Source organism: Pleurodeles waltl, chromosome 1_1 (genome assembly GCF_031143425.1).
Source record: "Pleurodeles waltl isolate 20211129_DDA chromosome 1_1, aPleWal1.hap1.20221129, whole genome shotgun sequence".
NCBI classification, from domain to species: Eukaryota; Metazoa; Chordata; class Amphibia; order Caudata; family Salamandridae; genus Pleurodeles; species Pleurodeles waltl.
In genome coordinates this window covers 282,498,208-282,519,717 of record NC_090436.1, presented here as the reverse complement: position 1 = coordinate 282,519,717, position 21,510 = coordinate 282,498,208, and the positions used below count along the sequence as shown (strand labels likewise).

Here is a 21,510-nt window from a genome sequence, read left to right as displayed (position 1 = left end):
CAGTGAAAATCTCTCTGGGGCCCTGTTAGGGGGCCCCTGCACTGCCCATGCCAGTGGCATGGGCAGTGCAAACCGCCAGGTAAAAACCGCCAGGAACAGGATGGCGGGAAGGGGGTCGGAATCTCCATGGCGGCGCTGCTTGCAGCGCCGCCATGGAGGTTCTGCCCAAGCAGGGGAAATCCGGCGGAAAACCGTCGGATTCCCTTTTCTGACCGTGGCTTTAACGCCGCGGTCAGAATGGGCAATGAAGCACCGCCAGCCTGTTGCCGGTGCTTCCGTTGACCCCGGCCCTGGCGGTCTTGAACCGCCAGGGTCCGAATGAGGCCCACAATGTAATAGGGGCTATTGGACTTTTTTGCTTATGCAGGATCATCCCCAATCTTTTTGCCTCCTGCCTCCTATTTTTTCTGACCTGTTGCTGTTGGTTTCTGAACTCTGAGCACTTTACCACTGCTAACCAGTGCTAAAGTGTATATGCTCTCTTTGTAAATTGTATTGTTGATTGGTTTATCCATGATTGGCATATTTGAGTTACTAGTAAGTCCCTAGTAAAGTGCACTGGAGGTGCCAGGGCCTGTAAATCAAATGCTACCAGTGGGCCTGCAGCACTGGTTGTGCCACCCACATAAGTAGCTCTGTAATCATGACTCAGACCTGCCATTGCAGTGTCTGTGTGTGCAGGTTTACCTGTAAATTCGACTTGGCAGGTGTACCCACTTGCCTGACAGGAAGGGCCCAGCGGAGCGGTGCTTGACAGGAAGGGCCCAGCGGAGCTGTGTTTGACAGGAAGGCCCAGCGGAGCAGTGCTTGAGACGGCGGTGCCCAGCGGAGCGGTGCTTGACAGGAAGGGCCCAGCGGAGCGGTGCTTGACAGGAAGGGCCCAGCGGAGCGGTGCTTGAGACGGCGGGGCCCAGCGGAGCGGTGCTTGAGACGGCGGTGCCCAGCGGAGCGGTGCTTGACAGGAAGGGCCCAGCGGAGCGGTGCTTGAGACGGCGGGGCCCAGCGGAGCGGAGCTTGACAGGAAGGGCCCAGCAGAGCGGTGCTTGACAGGAAGGGCCCAGCGGAGCGGTGCTTGACAGGAAGGGCCCAGCGGAGCGGTGCTTGAGACGGCGGGGCCCAGAGGAGCGGTGCTTGAGACGGCGGTGCCCAGCGGAGCGGTGCTTGACAGGAAGGGCCCAGCGGAGCGGTGCTTGAGACGGCGGGCCCTGTTCAGCGGTGCTCTTCTGCACGGCGGGGCCCTGTTCAGCGGTGCTCTTCTGCACGGCGGGGCCCTGTTCAGCGGTGCCTATCTTCATGGCGGGCCCTGTTCAGCGGTGCCTATCTTCACGGCGGGGCCCTGTTCAGCGGTGCTCTTCTGCATGGCGGGCCCTGTTCAGCGGTGCTCTTCTGCACGGCGGGCCCTGTTCAGCGGTGCCTATCTTCACGGCGGGGCCCTGTTCAGCGGTGCTCTTCTGCACGGCGGGCCCTGTTCAGCGGTGCCTATCTTCACGGCGGGGCCCTGTTCAGCGGTGCTCTTCTGCACGGCGGGCCCTCTTCAGCGGTGCCTATCTTCACGGCGGGGCCCTGTTCAGCGGTGCTCTTCTGCACGGCGGGGCCCTGTTCAGCGGTGCTCTTCTGCACGGCGGGCCCTGTTCAGCGGTGCCTATCTTCACGGCGGGGCCCTGTTCAGCGGTGCTCTTCTGCACGGCGGGCCCTGTTCAGTGGTGCCTATCTTCACGGCGGGGCCCTCTTCAGCGGTGCTCTTCTGCACGGCGGGGCCCTCTTCAGCGGTGCCTATCTTCACGGCAGGCCCTGTTCAGCGGTGCCTATCTTCACGGCGGGGCCCTGTTCAGCGGTGCTCTTCTGCACGGCGGGGCTCTGTTCAGCGGTGCTCTTCTGCACGGCGGGCCCTGTTCAGCGGTGCCTATCTTCACGGCGGGGCACTGTTCAGCGGTGCTCTTCTGCACGGCGGGCCCTGTTCAGCGGTGCCTATCTTCACGGCGGGGCCCTGTTCAGCGGTGCTCTTCTGCACGGCGGGGCCCTGTTCAGCGGTGCTCTTCTGCACGGCGGGCCCTGTTCAGCGGTGCCTATCTTCATGGCGGGGCCCTGTTCAGCGGTCCTCTTCTGCACGGCGGGCCCTCTTCAGCGGTGCCTATCTTCATGGCGGGGCCCTGTTCAGCGGTGCTCTTCTGCACGGCGGGGCCCTGTTCAGCGGTGCCTATCTTCACGGCGGGCCCTGTTCAGCGTGCCTATCTTCACGGCGGGCCCTCTTCAGCGGTGGCTATCTTCACGGCGGGGCCCTCTTCAGCGGTGCCTATCTTCACGGCGGGGCCCTGTTCAGCGGTGCTCTTCTGCACGGCGGGGCCCTGTTCAGCGGTGCTCTTCTGCACGGCGGGCCCTCTTCAGCGGTGCACATCCAGTAGGTCAAGGGAGCCAGACCTGGGCTGGACTCCCTGCTCAGTCGCCCTCCGACCGTGATGTTTCTGGACCCTTCGGTGACGGAGTCCTGGGCCCTTTGGTGTCCTCCTTTACATCTGGGATGTGGCATGTGGGGCCCACCTGCTCCGCGCTCCTGCTGGTTGACTTCTCCGCCCTGCTGCCCTTTCGCTCCTTAGATGGGGCTCTCGGGCCCTTGCCTCCCCTAGATGTTGTGGCTGGTGAAGTGGGCGAACTTTGCTCCTTGGGGGCAGCCGTGTCAGTCCTCGCACGGCGGCCCTTTTGTTTCCTGGTCCTCTTGCCGGGGGGGGGGCTGGATGTGTCCTTGCTGCTGATTGAGGTGTCACTGCTGGCAAAGGGTGGACTCCAGAACCCATGCACAACAGTGACACTCGAAGCTGGGCTGGTGGTGGCTGAGGTGCTCTTGGGACTCTTTGCAGATGGAGGGGGTAGGTCATCGGAGGGAAAGAGGTTAAGATTAGCCAGGAAAAGTTTTTTAGGGCCAAGGTAAAGGGTAGGAGAAGTGGTGATGGGAGTGGAGGAAGAGGATGTGGTTGTAGGAGAGTCAGGTGTGCTGTTATTGGGTGAAGGTGCTGGTGCTGTAGGCTGTCGTGAGGTGGATGTCTGTTGGGAGGGTGGCTGCCTGCGTTTGTGTGTCTTGGAAGAGGGGGTGACAGACACAGTGGGAGAGGACACAGGGGACGTGTAAATGGCAGTGGGGGTGGTGACTGCACGTGTGCGGACTGTACAGGAGGGTGTGGTGGTGATGGAAGCACTGGCTGATGTTGGTGTGCATGCAGGTGTGAGTGTAGACGTCACAGGGAGGGAGGAGGGAGACGAGGAGGAGGGGGACACAGGGGTGGTAGTGACTGTTGGAATGTCTGCATCTGGGTGTTGCTTGGGTGAGTGTTTGTGGGATCTGTGGTGCTTGTGTCTGGATGAGCTGCCCTTGGGTGTTGAGGTGTGTGCAGGCTGGTCAGATGGTGTGGATGGGATAGGCTGAGGAACAGGAGACAGAGACAGGGTGGAGGCAGTCAGAAGAGGGAGGCTGGAAACAGGGACAATGGCTGCCGTCAGTGCTGAGGCCAGAGCAGTGAACGATCGTTGATGGGCAGCCTGACCCGAATGAATGCCCTCCAGGTAGGCATTGCTCCGATGCACCTCCCTTTCTACCCCCTGGATGGCATTCAAAAGGGTAGTCTGCCCAACAATGAGCGTCCTCACAAGGTCAATGAGCTCCGCACTGAGGGCAGCAGGGGTGACAGGGGCAGGGGCTGAGGTGCCTGGGGCGAAGGAGACGCCCGCCTTCCTGGGCGAGCGGGCACGGAGCATAGGCTGAGGGGCTGCAGGGAGGGCGGGGCTGGTGCGCTGGGTGGCAGCTGTACCTGTAGAGGCGGGGGGCACGGATGTTGCCGCCAACGCTAGGGAGCACCCATCCGAGGACGTGTCTGTGTCGCTGGTCTCACCACCGGTCCCCGTTGTGGTGCTCCCCTCGCCCTCCGGATCACTGGTGCCCTCGGTGTCTGTTCCTGGGCCCACCGGGGCCTTGTGACTTGCAGCTCCCTCGTGCTCCAATGCCAATTCTCCTCCGCCTGATGATGCTAATGCACACATGCACAAGAAGATGAAGAAGAAGGGTGGGGGGAGAAAAAAGAAGAGCAGGTTGAGTGCATGCAATGTCAACACCGTTGGCAGAGAGGACAGACACAGGAGCCTCATGCACTAAGCCGCGCATTCGGGGTACACTACTCAGTACTTATGACTAGGACAACAGGTCAAGAGACGACGAACGCGCACATGTGTGAGGCTGGACCATCAATAGCTGTACTTGTCACCCTACAGAGGTGGGGGCCGGGAGCACAGGGCCATGCCTAAGGGAGAGGACTACACTACAGAAAGCGCCCTGGCCTAATGTCACCCACAACCCTCCTCCCCCACCCAGACGCCTCCACTGCGCAGAAAGATAGCAGAATGTGCTGATACTCACCCCCTTGTGTCTGCTGTGAGGCTCTCAAGCGCCCATCCAAATCAGGGTAGGCCACCGCCAGGATCCGGGACATCAGGGGGGTCAGGGTACGACTGGCACCCCTCCTAGGTTGGGAGGCCATCCCCAGCAGTGACTCGGCGGTCTTCCTGGTCCCGCGGCGGATGTTCTCCCACCTCTTGCGGCAGTGGGTGCCCCGTCTGACGTGGACCCCCAGGGCCCAGACTTCCTTGGCGATGGCACGCCAAATCTCGACTTTCTGATGGGCGCTGACCTATGTGACATGTACAGGGTGGGAAGGAAACATTCATCAACTTACTGCATGTTAGATGTGATTGGCCCCCCCTCCACACCCTTGCCATATGGCACATGCTCTCATCTGTCGTGCGTTGCACTCCTCATTCGCCCCCCACCCCACCAACTTACATCCACCCCACTCCACACAGGCATCGCCCATTCCATGTGCACCCGGTGTACTTACCTGTTGGTCTGGAGGACCGTAGAGTAACGCATACTGTGGGAGGACCCCATCCACGAGCTTCTCCAACTCTTCAGACGTGAAGGCAGGGGCCCTTTCCCCAGTCGCAGCAGCCATTGTCACTTCCAGACCGAGGTCACAGCAGCACTTGCAGTATAGGTCCTCTCCTGTGGATGATCAGGTCTCGAGTGATTAACCAGATAGAAAATGGCGGTCACGCCCGCGGCGGTGCGTACCGCGGCGGTGCATACCGCTACCGCCGCCGCCGCCGCACATCGTCATTGGCTCCTGAAACCCATAGGCTTCAATGTTAACCAATGCGGCTGCGTATAGCGGTCTTCGACCGCCTCCCGCCACGGTGTGCTCCGCCAGCGCATTGACCTCACATCCCATTGTCCCACTTCACAGGTCAGGCAGCCGCCATTTCAAGGGCCCACATGGCATAATTTCTACTGCGACACACAGGCCTAGGCCTTGCATTGCCACACATACACGCCTTTCAATACATAGATAACCGTGTGCTATGCAAGCTGTGCTGAACGTACCAGTGATTAGCTTGACTCTGTGCTCCATGTTGTCCTTCCTAGGCACCGTCCGCTGGGACTTGCGAGGAGAAGGATGAATCCTTGCGTGTACCGACCGCTGGTGGACCTGTCGACAATGGAAGAACGCCACATCATACTACGATACCGACTTGACCGTGCCACTATCCATGAACTGTGTGCCCAGCTGGAGCCAGCCCTGATGTCCCCCATCCGCCAACCCACAGGAATTCCCCCTCTGGTGCAGGTGCTGTCAGTCCTCCATTTTCTTGCAAGTGGCTCATTCCAGACAACAGTGGCCATGTCATCTGGAATGTCTCAGCCCATGTTTTCAAAAGTTTTGTCTAGAGTGTTGTCTGCCCTGACGAAACACATGCGGAGTTACATTATATTCCCTGAGGAGGTTGATTTGGCCACTGTGAAGGGTGATTTTTATGCCCTTGGACATATTCCAAACATAATTGGTGCCATTGAATGGACCCATGTGGCCTTAGTCCCCCCAAAAGACGATGAGCAGGTGTACAGAAACAGGAAAAGTTACCATTCTATGAACGTCCAGGTGGTCTGTTTGGCTGACCAGTACATCTCCCATGTGAATGCCATGTTTCCTGGTTCAGTGCATGACGCGTATGTGATGCGTAATAGCAGCATCCCTTATGTGATGGAACAGCTACAGAGACAACGTGTGTGGCTAATAGGTGACTCTAGTTACCCCAACCTGCCTTGGCTATTGACCCCAGTGAGGAATCCCCGGACCAGGGCAGAGGAACGGTACAATGAGGCCCATGGGCGAACTAGGAGGATCATAGAAAGGACCTTCGGCCTCCTGAAGGCCAGGTTTAGGTGCCTGCATATGACAGGGGGATCCCTGATGTACTCACCAAAGAAGGTGTGCCAGATCATCGTGGCCTGCTGTATGCTTCACAATCTGGCATTGCGACGTCAGGTGCCTTTCCTGCAGGAGGATGGTCCAGATGGTGGTGTTGAAGCAGCTGTGGAGCCTGCGGAGAGTGAAGAGGAGGAAGACTCAGAGGACGACACAGACAACAGGGACAGAGTTATCCAACAGTATTTTCAGTAGCAAACAGGTAATAATCACCCACGCCATTTTACTTTTCCTGAAAGCCTCCTGCTTCTCAAATTAGTCTATGACCCCCCAGTTCTTTTAAACTGATGTTTGATTTTCCCTTCCCTTTTCAGTGCTGTATGACCCACTGCGTGACTTCTGCTTGGTTAGCCCATGGACTAATGCTTATTGATCTCGGTATGTGTTCAGCACAAGGTTAACAGAACATAATTGATCTGTAATTTGTTATACATTTGTAAATAATACAGCCTGACTCCTGATTGATTTCAGTGCATTGAGTGATTTATTTTTTGTGCTAGATAATGGTACATGATATTAACACGGTGATGGGTGGGGGTGGAGTAATGTCCATGGCAGAGTCCAGTTCTCAGTCTCACAGGTGCATTGTCCATATGCCTGTGGAAGGATGGAGCAGGGGCAGTTCAAGGTTGGACAGGGTGGCAATGTGGGACAGTGGGATGACTTCAGGGGGTATCTCATGCTGGCGGGGGTCTTGACATCCTACTCTGTCTTTTTTTTTTATCTCAGGCTCCTCTTGCGGGGTGGTTGTTCTTCAGCAGGAGGTGGGGTTCTGGTGGCCTGTCGTTGTGGTGGGGCCTCCTGTCCACTAGCGCCGGCGGAGGTGGTAGGCTGTTCCTGGTCCGGGCTAGTGACAGGGGCCCTGTGTGGTGCCACATGGTCCCGCAACGTGTCTTCTATCCGGTTGAGGGCCTGGACTATGCTCCCCATAGCGGTAGAGATGTTGGTGAGTTGATTGGTGAACCCCATGTAGCGTTCCTCCTGCTGTGCCTGGATCTCCTGGAACCTGGCCAGTACCGTCGCCATCGTCTCTTGGGAGTGGTGGTAGGCTGCCATGATGGTGGTGAGGGCCTCTTGGAGAGTGGGTTCCCTGGGCCTCTCCTCCCCCCCCTGTCGCACAGCAGCCCTCCGAGTTGCCCTGTTTCCCCCGGCCTCTGTCCCCTGGACGGTGTGCCCACTACCACTGCCCCCAGGTCCCTGTTGTTGTTGGGGTGGTGGGTTAGCCTGGGTGCCCTGTAGTGGCAGACACACCGCTGATTGACCTGTCCTAGAGACAGAGGCATGGGCCCGCTGGGTGGGAGCTGTGCTGTTGTTCCCAGAGGGGGTTGGGTCTGCTGTGGCCTGTGTGTGGGGAACCGACTGTCCAGAGGTCCCCGATGGTCCGGGCTGGTCATCAGGTTCCAGGTCGACAGAGCTGCTGTCATCACTGGGGGCCTCTTCCGGGGGGGGGGATGGACATTTCTGGACCCTCCTGGCCGGTGTGTTGGCGTTCGGGTCCTGCATGGGGTAAGAGAGTATGGTTATTGTTTCTGTGTGTGCTATTGCGTGCGATTTATGGGTGCCCTTGTCCCCCAGTGCTGTCATTCCCTTGGGGGAGGTGTTGTGGGGGTGTTTGGGGGGGGGTATGTGCAGTGGTCATGCTTAGGTGATGGGTGTCCATAGTTTGTGGTGGCATGCAGGGGTTGGTGTTGGGTGGGTTGTGCTGGAGAGACATTCTCAGGGAGGATGTGTGATGGGGGCTTGGGGGTGAGGGTGGTGGTGGGGGTTAGCATGCTGGGGGGGGGGTGAAGTAGTTGAGATTGTACTTACCAGAGTCCATTCCTCCGTGTACTCCAGCGAGGCCATCAGGATGCAGGATGTTTAGTACCTCTTGCTCCCATGCTGTGAATTCGGGTGGAGTGGGTGGGGGTCCCCCGCCAGTCTTCTGCACTGCGATGTTGTGTCGCGAGACCATCGAGCGCACCTTTCCCCGTAAGTCGTTCCAGCGTTTGCGGATGTCGTCTCGATTTCTGGGATGCTGTCCCATCGCGTTGACCCTGTCCACGATCCGCTGCCATAGCTCCGCCTTCCTGGCTATAGTGGTGTGCTGCACCTGTGAGCTGAAGAGCTGGGGTTCAACTCTTATGATTTCCTCCACCATGACCCGGAGTTCTTGGTCCGAAAAGCGTGGGTGCCTTTGGGGTGCCATGGGGTGGTGTGGATGAGGTGTGGGGTGGTGTATATGGTGATGAGTGTGTTGGTGTGTGGTGCTTTGTGCTTCTATGTGGTATGTGTGATGGTGTAGTGTGCCTCTGTGTGATGTAGCTCTCTATTCTGTGATGTGTCTCTCTTTCCTTCGTCTCTGATCTTCGGTCGTAGGGGTTTGTGGGTGATGTGGGTGTGTGTTTTATAGTTGATTGGATGTGTGGGAGTGTTGTTTGTATGTGTGCCAGGTGTGTGTATTTCAAATTGTCCAATGTGGCTGTGTTTTGTATGGGTGTGTGTATTTTGAGCGCGGCGGTGTGTACCGCCAATGGAATACCGCGGTTGAAAGACCGCCGCGTGGATTCGTGGGTCAGAATGGCATGGGCGTGTTTGTGTTGGCGTGGCGGTGGAGGTTTGGTCATCTCCAGTTTTCCGCGGCCCGCTGATGAGGCGGCCTTCCTTGGATGTCGGGTTTTTGGCGGTTTCACAGTTGGTGGTCAGAATGACCGTGGCGGTTTACCGCGGCCGCGGCGGTAGAATGGCGGAGTTCTGACCGGCGGTATAGGCCTTTTACCGCCGAGGTCAGAATGACCCCCATAGTAATGTGTTTTATATGTCCTGACAGTGAAATATTGCTAAATTAGTTTTTCACTGTTGCAAGGCCTGTCCCTCTCATAGGTTAACATGGGGGCTACCTTTAAATCTGATTAAAGTGTAGATTTCCTTTGGGAGCGGATGGACATGTGGAGTTTGGGGTCTCTGAGCTCACAATTTAAAAATACATCTTTTGGTAAAGTTGATTTTAAGATTGTGCGTTTGAAAATGCCACTTTTAGATAGTGATCATTTTCTTGCTTATACCATTTCTGTGACTCTGCCTGTTTGTGGATTCCCTGTCTGGGTCGGTTTGACAGTTGGGCTGGTTGCACCTCACACTAGACAATGACACAAAGGGAGCTGGGGAGTAGCCTGCATATCCTGATGAGCCATCTGTGCTAGGAGGGAGGGGAGGAGTGGTCACTGGCACCTGAAAGGGCTGTGCCTGCCCTCACACAATGCAGTCTCAAACCCCTTGGAGAGTGTCTGGGGCCTGCCTTGGGCAAGGCAGGATTTTACATTCCAAAGAGACTTTACTTTGAAGTAGGCCTACTTCAAAGGAGAAACTGGGTATAAGAAGGGCACCCAAAACCACAGACTTTAGAACACTTCTGGAAACAAGAGGAACCTCTACCTGGAGAAGAGCTGAAAAGCTGAGGAGAAGTGCTGCCCTGCCTGTGACTGTGCTTTGTGGAGATATCCTGCAGTTGCTGCTTCTGTCAGAGTAAGAGGGCAAAGACTGGACTTTGTGTGCCTTTCATCTTGTGAAGAAATCTCCAAGGGCTTGATTTAGAGCTTGCCTCCTGTTGTTTGAAGTCTCAGGGACAGCAAAGACTTCTCTCTGCCAGCACCTGGAGTCTCTGGAGAGACTCCTGCTTTGACAAGTGGTGCCCTATCCAGTCCCTGGGCCCTTGAAAGGAAAGCTGGTGGAAATCCAGGGAAATCGACTTCGGACGACTTCGGACCGACGCCGCTGCTGAATCCGGTGATGCCGCCTGCACCCGACGCCGTGACCTTCGCTGGAATGCGACGATCTTCGCAGGCCCGATGCCGCTGCATCCCCGCTGAAGTCCAAGACTACTTGGAAGTCGCAGCACCACGTCGTGACCGACGCCGCTCGAAGTGCGCGGATTCAGCGTTTCGCACTGACACCGCGAACCCCGACTTCGCATATCGACTTGTTTTCACTCTTCACCAAAGGTACTGTACTTGGGGGTCTACGCGACTACGTGTCCGGCGCCGCTGGTGTCGACTTGTTGGCAACTACTCCGTCACAACGCCATGTTAACACCTCATCGAAGCATTTTGTGTTTGTAAGCGCTATTTTTTAATTTAATCTTTAAAAATTCATAACTTGACTTTTGTATGTTGGATTTTTGTCGTTTTGGTCTTCTTTTGTTTAGATAAATATTTCCTATTTTTCTAAACTGGTGTTGTGTCATTTTGGAGTGTTTTCATTAAGTTACTGTGTGTGTTGGTACAAATACTTTACACCTTGTACTCTGAAGTTAAGCCTACTGCTCTGCCAAGCTACCAAGGGGGTAAACAGGGGTTAGCTGAGGGTGATTCTCTTTTACCCTGACTAGAGTGAGGGTCCTTGCTTGAACAGTGGGTAACCTGACTGTCAACCAAAGACCCCATTTCTAACATATACATAGCAAAATGGGAACTGTTTTCTCCTGTAATGCCACTGGATTTTCATTTGCTGTACACAATGAGATGTGTAAAGGAACATGTAGACAATGCCACCAGCTCGCTTTATTGTGCAGAGATGTACTTTTGTCTTCTCAATAAAAATGGTTAAAAAAAAAAAACAATACAACAACAGGAAAGGTACCCTACAACAGCGACCACCAGCAGAAGGACCGTGGCAAGCAATATATATTGACTACATAGGCCCTCTTCCCAGAAAGATGACAGGCAAGAGGTACAGCTTCTCCAGGTGGCGAGAGGCTATCCTTACTGTCAACTACTCTGCACTCACAACACACAAAATACTGATAAAGAATATGTTTTGCAGGTATAGATTGACCCTTGCCATTTCGGCAGACAACGGATCCTATTTCACGTGAAGAACTAATACAATTTTGGGTCAAATATCGGGGGTAGAATAAGAATTTCACATAGACCACAAAGTTCAAGGGAAGTAGAGAGGCTAAACTCTGAACTAAAGGAAGTCATGAAAGAAAAGTGATTGATTCACAAGGAACTTCATGGAAAGAGGCACTAAAGCATGTTCTGCAACAAATGCACAGAGAAAAACATTCAACTGAAAGAGTGATCCCATAGGAGGCATTATTCGGACAAAATTATGCCAGGGTGGGACTATTCCTATATGCCAGCCCAAAACACAGCAGAAAAGGAGTTTGAGCCGGCCTGAGATGAGTATGTTAAGGAGCTCATGCAAAAAGTACAAGAGATACGAGTGCATATGGTACAGTTTGATGAAATTCAGAGAACCATTATGAAGTGATATTTCGATAAGGACAATGACAGAAAGAAATGCAGGTTGGTGACAAGTGCATGATCCACAGACAAAATCAATGCTTTCCCTTCCCAGCAACTGCATGGGACAGTCCTCTCACAATAACTGATAAAGGGCCTGATTATAAGTGTGGCAGACGTTTTTCACCATATGCCAAACTTCCAACTGGGAAGTTACCGCTATTGTGGCTGCCTCCCCTACGGGCCCATTACAAGTTTCCCGCTAGGTTGGTGGACGGAAACCAGAGTTTGCACCCGCCGGCCTAGTGGGAAATGCCCTCCAGCATTGTCTCTGGCTCGTAATTGAGCCGGCGGCAATGCTGTAGGATGCAGGGTGCACAGGCACCCTCGCAATGTTCACTGTCTACAAGGCAGACAGCGAAAACTGCGATGGTGCTGGCCACGGGGCTCATCCACTGCCCATGCCAAGTGCATGGGCAGTGCAGGGGCCTTCCTGGGGTTCCCTGCACCTGTTCTCCACCAGCCTTTTCCGCCATGAAATCGCTGGTGGAGAACAAATTAGTAATCGCAGGGGCAGTACACCTTGCAGTACTGCCCTGGCGGATGAGGACCGCCCGGACCCCCAGACCACCAGGATTACTTGGACCACCATACCGGCAGAGGTCTAACTGCCATCTGTGAACCTGGCGGTAATGAGACCATCAGATTTGTAATTAGGCCTAAAGTGTCACCCATTTGTATCAAGCACACATCTTATGACTGGGATACCAATTTGCCATATATCAGAGACAAAGACTGTCACAATAATAAAATCTGAAATGCACCTTGTTGGACCTGGCTTTTTGACAGGGTCATCCCCAAACTTTTTGCCTCCTTCCTCCTATTGTTCTGACCTGTTGTTGTTGGCTTCTCACCTCTGGGCACTTTACCACTGCTAACCAGTGCTAAAGTGCATATGCTCTCTGTGTAAATTATACTATTGATTGGTTTATCCATGATTGGCTATTTAATTTACTTATAAGTCCCTACTAGAGTGCACTATATGTGCCTAGGGTCTATAGATTAAATGCTACTAGTGGGCCTGCAGCACTGGTTGTGCCCCCCACTTCAGTAGCCCCTTAACCTTGTCTCAGGCCTGCCATTGCAAGGCCTGTGTGTGCAGTTTCACTGCCACTTCGACTTGGCATTTAAAAGTACTTGCCAAGCCTAGAACTCCCCTTTTTCTACATATAAGTCACCCCTAATGTGTGCCCTATGTAAACCCTAGAGCAGGGTGCTGTGTGGGTAAAAGGCAGGACATTTACCTGGTAGTGTAAAACTCCTAAATTCGGTTTTACACTACTGTGAGGCCTGCTCCCTTCATAGGCTAACATTGGGGCTGCCCTCATACACTGTTGAAGTGGCAGCTGCTGATCTGAAAGGAGCAGGAAGGTCATATTTAGTATGGCCAGAATGGTAATACAAAATCCTGCTGACTGGTGAAGTCGGATTTAATATTACTATTCTAGAAATGCCACTTTTAGAAAGTGAGCATTTCTTTGCACTTAAATCTTTCTGTGCCCTTCAATCCACGTCTGGCTAGGTTTAGTTGACAGCTCCTTGTGCATTCACTCAGACACACCCCAAACACAGGGTACTCAGCCTCACTTGCATACATCTGCATATTGAATGGGCCTTCCTGGGCTGGGAGGGTGGAGGGCCTGCCCTCACAGAAAGGACTGCCACACCCCCTACTGGGACCCTGGCAGACAGGATTGAAATGAAAGGGGACCTGGTGCATTTCTTAGACACTCTTTGAAGTCACCCCCACTTCAAAGGCACAATTTAGTATAAAACAGGGCCTCTGCCCTACCTCATCAGACACTTGTTGGAGAAGAAACCTGAACCAGAAACTACATCCTGCCAAGAAGAACTGCCTGGCTGCTCAAAGGACTCACCTGTCTGCTTTTCTACAAAGGACTGCTGCCTTGTTGTTGGCCTGCTGCCTTGCTGAACTCTTGTCTGGCTGTAAAAGTGCTCTCCAAGGGCTTGGGTAGAGCTTGCCTCCTGTTCCCTGAAGTCTCAGGACCAAAAAGACTTCTCTTTTTCACTTGGACGCTTCGTGCGCTGAAATTTTCGACGCACAGCTTGTTCCGCAGCGAGAAAAACGCCGCACACCGACGCTGATCGACGCAACGCCTTCGGGATGACCGGAACTTCGACGCACGGCCTCGCAAGGACAACGCCGCCCGACTTCCAGAGGAGAAATCGATGCGACGCCTGCCGTGAGAGCGAAACTTCGACGCACAGCCCCGCAGAATGATGCGCAGCCGGAAAACAAGCAGGAGAATCCACGCACAGACCCGGGACATCTGGTAATCCCCGTGACCCATAGAAAGAGAATGTCCGCGTGCCGGAAAACAACGCACGACTTCCCCGCGTGAAAAATAACGACCCAAGTCCGTGTGTGCTGGGGAGAAATCGACGCACACACTATTTTTCCAAGTATCTCTTCTTCTGCGGCCCTTTGCAAAGATTTTTCACTCCAAACCAGGTACTTTGTGCTTGAAAGAGACTTTGTTTGCTTTTTAAAGACTTAAGACACTTTATATCACTTTTCAGTGATATCTTTACAAATTCATATTGCATCTTTGATCGTTTTGACCTGCAAATAGCCAGATAAATATTATATATTTTTCTAAACACTGTGTGGTGTATTTTTGTGGTGTTATATTATGGTATTGTATGATTTATTGCACAAATGCTTTACACATTGCCTTCTAAGTTAAGCCTGACTGCTCATGCCAAGCTACCAGAGGGTGGGCACAGGCTAATTTTGGATTGTGTGTGACTTACCCTGACTAGAGTGAGGGTTCTTGCTTGGACAGAGGGTAACCCGACTGCCAACCAAAAACCCCATTTCTAACACACCTCAAACCAAAAGGCAGGTCAAAGAGGAGGAAAAGCTGCAAAGCAGACAGACTAGGCAGGGCAAAAAGCAAGAGTGAGGTTTGAAAAAACACAAAAAATAATGATTGGTGGGTAGACCCCCACAATTTCTTTTTCCTATTCATTGGATTCATCTGGCCAGGAAAGCTGACTGCAGCAAACACAACAAAGGCCAAGTATCAACATAAGTCATCAGCCAACAGTACAAGCATTGCTGGCAACAACAGCCATAAAACACATCACAATAATCACCACTGACCACTTCACAATGACAGGACACAGACAGCAACAACGGCCACTGACCATATCACGATCACAGTACATAGCTACATGACAAGCCCAAGGATTATGTTGCAATGCCAGCTATTTGGCACAAAAGCTATGTTCCAAAATGATATTGTTTGTTGTATATCTGTCATATTCCACTGATATTTCAAAGTTTACGCCAACCTACGAGAGCGAAGAAGAAGAAAATATGACTGTATGCAGTCTTCATTTGGAGGGAAAGGACTAGTCTTTGGCTCAAGCTCTAATAAGAGTAAGGGGGTAAAAACTGTTCTGACATCCTTCTTGTACGATGGAACAAAATAGATGGACGTGACAGTTATAACTGTTAACATGTAGTTATGCAGTGCTGGACTAAGATGAAGTAAGAGCAGCACTTTAGAAGGTTTGTAGGGGCAAAAGAGATGCACGAGGAAACATAATCTATGCAGGGGATCAGAATATCTTAACATTTGATTGAATATGACCCGTGGAAGACAAATGAAGCATTGGGAACATTTTGGAATGCAATGACAGAAATAGGTACTAGGAGCTACAAAAATAAAGTTTTACTGATTCCTAATGTGATTTGGTGAAAGAGTGGAATATCAGGAACAAGTGATGTGTACTTTGAATGTTTTTGAAGAAGGAGCACACTTACTCATTCATCAGTTCAAGTACTCACTTATTAAGTCCTTCGAGCTCCTTCACTCGTCAGCCCTGCTTCCATCATTGCAATCACCCATCCATACCTTCACCTAAGCATTCAAACTGGCTCATTTTCACAAATCGTTAGTCCACAGAACCAATACACAAACCGGCCAATCAAGAAACACTTTCACTTCACAAAATCAGATCACTTGGCTGTTTTAATAAGAAAACTATAGTTACAATATTCAAAAAACAAATACTAATCCTTGTTAAGCTACTAAAACACATGCAGAACTTTGAGACACATATAAATGGCTGAATATTGATTCATGTTCATAAGTGTACCCAACCGAATGCGACATTGCAAAGCAATAAAATGTATTTGTAACATTTAGCTGCCAATCCTAATGTTTAAAAGTAGGGTTGAGATACTGACACATTTAGCAACCAATGTTCGTAAACCTTCTAAATAAGACGTTTAACTTTTTAAACAAGTATAATTTGTAAGTAAAAAGTTACACAATCCGTTTCTGTGCCCTGAGGGGCTTGAAATGCTGTTGCTCGTGTGCCTTTGACTAATGCTCTTCCAGGAAAACGCAGGCAGAAATTTGTGGAGTTAAGAGAGAGAAATGCCTTTCAGAATAAACAGACTGCCGTTGGGGTTGCAGTCTGGAACTCTTCCTAAAGCCTCTCTGTTGGAGATGCCATGCAGCAAGCAGGGCATTTGTAAATGCCATCTATTTGCAGGTGTTTCACGTTTAGGAAACCAGGTGAGACTGCGTACTCACAGTCTCTTGAGGGCACGTTAAGAGAATGCATGTGTTCAGAGACGTCCCTACATCCGTTTCACTGTGTGCAGGACAAGCGTGACAGTAAAGCACTCAAACAGTATGCACTCCCACACTTATCGAGTTTCACTTTATACCATACATGGCGAGCTGTTCCTGAGCAAGCCGTTCTGCAGCATCACAGTTCGCTGTCAGGCAGATTCCCTGCGCTCCAGCATGCCAGGCAAGCCACTTTAGGCACGGTGGTTTCAAGGGGCTCGTGCTAATAAATACCAGACAGTTCCTAATGTGCTTAGTGTTGTCACCCTACAGAGCACACCCCGGTTTCAAAAGGTGCACTCATGTCTAAGAAGGGGTGGGGGTACGGATTCATGTAACTTACTCTCAGGAAGATTTGGTTCGTCTTAAATTTTATGGAGCTAATATGGAACATTATTCATTTAATACATGTCCAAGCTCAATGTTGCAGTCATGCAAACTGGCATAAAACCATGGAGACTTATTCGAGCTCAGGAAGATTACTTACCTGTCATGCTCTCGACAAGACTCTTATCCACAACTCATACCACCATTTTGATACCCCTCAAAACAATGAGGTGGATTTATCAAAGTTTGGAGCTAGTGTAATATCATATGAAGTGACGCAAACTGAGGCGAAGGGTTGATAAACTATTTCCTTTACGTTGCACTGTGAAAAAGTCACACAAATAGTGCTTCATGCTGCTTTGCGTTATTTTGTGTCAAGGGTGCGTACCATGGGCGGTACACCATTCAACCACCCATGGGGTTTGATGAAAGGACCTATCTAGAGTTTAAAAAAGAAATGCTATTTCTCCTAACTTTTGCTGGCTGTACAGTACATATCCAATGAATGAACAGTTTTAAGCTTAGTCTAAGCATAGGATTTTGTATTGTAGTGGTTCTACCATTCCAGTAAAAAATACCTATGCTAGACACAACACACACCCTTGCACTATGGTGTCAGGCTATGTGCATGGTGCAGAGGGAGAAACAGCGCCATATCTCTGTAGATATGGTTCTGTCCTGCTCTCTCCCTCACACAACACAGACAGCAACTTTAGTTTATGTGCTTATTGAATGAATGAAAACCTCTTATGAAGCACAATAGTTGCTTCCAAGTAAGTGCCCCAGTGCGCAGCTAGCCAGGCACATGAACTTGACTACTTCTCTCTAAAAAGAAAGATTTCAAGATTAGATTTAAAAGCATCTTCCGCTTCAGTTTCTCGTAGACTCCTGAGTAAGGAAATTCACAGCCCAGCAGCCCAGACAGAATAAGATCTCCCCCCTGCTCTGGCTTTTTTAATCAAAGAAATCTGAACAAGCCTCTTTCTGGCAGAGCAAATAACCTTACTGGGGCTGTAAACTCTAACTCTTTCCTTTAAATAACAAGGGTCTCTTTTCTGTTGGGATCTATGACTCATTGTTAGAGCTTTGAATGCTAACATTTCCCTGATCTGGAACCAATGCAGTGCCTTCAAAGACCCACTGATGGAATGTCTGATGGGGGTGTACAAAATAAGTACTGCTGCTGCATAATGCACCACTTGAAGCATATTTAGCAGACCATTCACCGGCCTGAGGTATAGCACATTGCCATAGCCTAGTCTAGCTATAATCAATGTGTGAATGATGTCTTTTCACGTAGGTGCTGGCAGAAATATGATGATCTTTCTTAAAGATTTCACGAAAAAAAATCAAGTAGCCATCAATCAGCTACTGGAGCCCCCCCCTCCCCCACTCTAACCAGCTGGCCATAATCTTCTAAAGTCTAGGATCTCTGAATTACCAACTTGTCTGAATTCAGCTTCAGACAGCTACTGTGCATCCAATTGGCAATTGCCATGAGACACCTCTGAAAATCAACTACTTCAGACTCATCAGGTTGTTGAACGGCAAGCATTAATTGTGTGTCATCAGCACAGGACACAATATGAGAGACCCAAGGCTTCTCTGGCCAGTGGTGCTGTGTAAATATTGAGCAGTGTAGGGCTCAAAGCCGAGTCCTATGGTACATAACATCTCATTTTCCTATAGCTCGAGGTACAGAGACATATGCTGCTCCATTGCACGACATACTGGCAAATGTACCATAACGTGTCCTCACACATTTAGTAATCCCTATCATTGGTATGTATAGCTCTACAATATGCTTAACCCTCTACTATGTTTCTATTAATTGAAGGAGGACAGGGTGATGAAAAGATTAGCCCAAGATCACACAACTATCTTAAGCGTGGAAAAACTATTGGAAATCTGATTCTCATGGAAAAATAGCATGCAACTGCAGCAGAACACTGCAGTAGCACCATAACTAACCCAAGCTCTTCATTTCTGGCAACGCAGCGCTACATTACATGACTTTTTTGTACATTTGCCTCATTGTGTGAAGGCAGCCAGGCTTTGATCGTATCCATGCTCTAGCCTTAGCAGCAGCTGCAGAACACAGCCGCCAGGCTGACATATCTCCGGGTGACAACTACAGTTCTCCTTACCGCCAACGAGTCAGGGGACTGGAGGTTAAAACTATGGGTAGCTTTTAGCTCACAAGTCAGTAACCTGTGCCAGTGTTCCAAGGATTCCTTTGGGCATACGTTTGTGTGGCCATATGAGGAGGAGGAGGGGGAGCTGGGCAAGCGGAAGAGGGTGAAGTGCTGCTGCAGCTGGGGTTTTCGCGCCATCCCTCCGTTTTAATACATGCTGAAGCGTGGGAACCGACTTTTCAGAAAAAAATGTTTCAACAGTTGCAATGCAGCTTCAGACATCCGTGTGAAACAGAAAACAAAAACAGCTGAAGACGTATCTATCAGTTGCACACACAGACACAAGCCGCCTCACCTGTCAGAAGGGCACACAGGTACGCAGGTGACATGCGAACTGCCATTTTCCTTATGTTCTGAAAGTTATGAACTAAATTGCCACCCTGTAGACTGGTCTGTGCGGGCTGTGACAACCTCGGTTAGAGACGATGATAGTCTTTTTCTGGGTCTTGGTTTCGTTTTAAATTAAAGTCTGGTCCTGGCACAATGAATATCCTGCGATCTGTTGGCTGCTGTGATCCAGTCTAGGCTCGACTTGCTGATGAAGCCGGTCTCTGGTGCTTTGATCTGAGTGCGCCTCGGCGAGCCACACACGGACCACAGGCGGCCAGTATGTTCGCAGTAAGTGCCAGTCGGTCTCCTACGGGTAGCAGCACTCCCAGCCTGCCTGAGGCGAGCAGCATCAGTCCTCCACTGAGCTCTGTAGTCGCTCTGTCACACCGCCCTTACTGTTCGGCGCTGAGCCCTGGAGTGTGGAATTGGTTAGTTGGTTGAAGTTTCGCTGCTTCTCATCCCCGGGCGCCCTCCCCCGAGAGACTGAAATAAGGCTCGCTTTGAGCTCTTCAAGCTGGCTATCTGCGCCCCTCCTCCGCCCTGCTCTCAGCACTGTTTCTACACGTCACTGCCACCCCTGAGAGCATCCCTGTCCGACCCAGCAGCCAGCTCTGGCTCTCCTGTGCTCAGTCTATCTACCCGGGTGTTTTCCTGGAACTATGTATGGGGCATCGTTTTCTTCTTCATATCACCTGCACACTCTCCTAACACAGGTCTGCTTCCCTCAAGACCCATGGCACCCCTTAAAACTTGCAGTGGATGGACATCACCCGGTGTCAATAAATCACGTGGAAGAAATGATTGTTAAGACTTAATTGACATACAGGTTGGTTTAACTTACACCCGGTCCAGCTGGTCAGACGGAAGTGATTAGGAGCTGACTTGGTTTAAGATAGTCGTACGATACGACGCTTGTTAGTCTCCCACGAGAGAAATTAATATGTATAACAACAAGCAATCTTTGGAACTTATAGTTGATTGGGCGGAGAGGCCCCTTCACTCGTTTATGCAGGCAGAGAGATCGCACTCCCTGCAGGCCCAATTATGACTGAAGGGCACCACCGCCTCGGATGTGTTATGGCCGTGTCCAGCAGGGGGATTGTGTTCCAATGTCTCCTTCCCTTGATTAGAGCCTTATCCTGAGACTAAAGATGGAACTTATGACCCGTGGGGTACCTTCCTGTACAAAAACAATCCTTTAGAGACATACTCCTTTTTCTATGTATGCTGCAAAATACAGCACATTTGGAAAGAGGAATTATGGGAGAGAAATAAAGATATTCCTCATTGTTATGCCTCTGTCGCATAGGCGCACCATTTTGGCACAGACGCCGGTTTACAAGTCTTTGTAAATCTGGGTTTGCATCAAAATACATGGGTGAATGCATAGAAATGCCCAAAGTAACACAAGGCACCACTATGCACTGTGTTGTGTTACTTTGTAGTTATTAAACCATGCAAAGTGTCTTGCATGGCTTAACCCAGCTAAGGATTTGCATGCCTAGTCACGATTTGTGTCACGCAAAGGCAATGCAAGCCCTTAGCCTATTTGTCCATTAGTTGCTATCTTGATTGCTGTTGTTATTGGAAATCACCCTTTATTTTATGTTCACTATGGATTACATGTGTTATATAACTCACAATGGATTTTCTTTTTCACTTACATTTGATAACTTTTAGGCAGACTAACTTCCATATGTGACTTGTGAGTAAGTCCACTAACAATGTCTTTCTGTTGTGCGTTCAGACTTAGTTAAAGCGGAATGAGTACTCAGCGGAAATTGAGACAAAAACATCATTTACTTACTGTTAACAACAAAATCATAGTGGATGATTTGACTGCCAAGAACCTAAGGTCAAGCCCTCTTCTAAAACCCACAACGAGGCTCAAGTTACACAGCCCACAGAGTGACACAGATTCTACATTAAAGAACCAGCAGATCAGACTTAGGGAGTCACTATGACCCCGGTGGTCGGGGGTAATATGGAGGAAATTACTGCCAACAGGCTGGCTGTACTTTCCTCCATATTATGAAATTGGCGGTTTGGCTGAAGCCAATCCGCCAATGTACCACTCTGACCGCAACAGCGGTAACGGCCGTTGGGCTGGAGACATCAGTCTCCAGCCTGGCGGCCGTCCCTTGCCCACCTTCGGGATTATGACCCCGCCTACTGCCATGGTTTTCCTGGCTTCCTTACCGCCACGAAAACCATGGCTGTAGGCACTATCAGTGACAGGGAATCCCTTCCTTGTTACTGGTAGAGGTCTCCCCCACCCCCTTCCGCTTCCCAGGTTCCCCCAAAACCCCTTCCACTCCAGACCCACCCTTCATACATGCCCCTCCCTTCACACACGCACACACACATACACACACCCATTCCCACATTCATCCACGCATGCATGCAGCCATTCACACACACATCAACACACACTTACATACATACACACAGACACACA

The 21,510-nt window shown here is 50.9% G+C and overlaps 1 protein-coding gene across 1 annotated transcript in view; it reads right to left on the bottom strand.

The window, feature by feature from the left end:
* Positions 1-19,513, bottom strand: part of ITGA1 (integrin subunit alpha 1) — a 795,992-nt gene extending 776,479 nt beyond the window's left edge. The window contains exon 1 of the mRNA XM_069221693.1: positions 19,018-19,513. Coding sequence (XP_069077794.1) covers positions 19,018-19,063 — 46 coding nt within the window. The 5' untranslated portion in view covers positions 19,064-19,513. The remainder of the gene's footprint in view (positions 1-19,017) is intronic.
* Between the last annotated feature and the right edge of the window lie 1,997 nt (positions 19,514-21,510).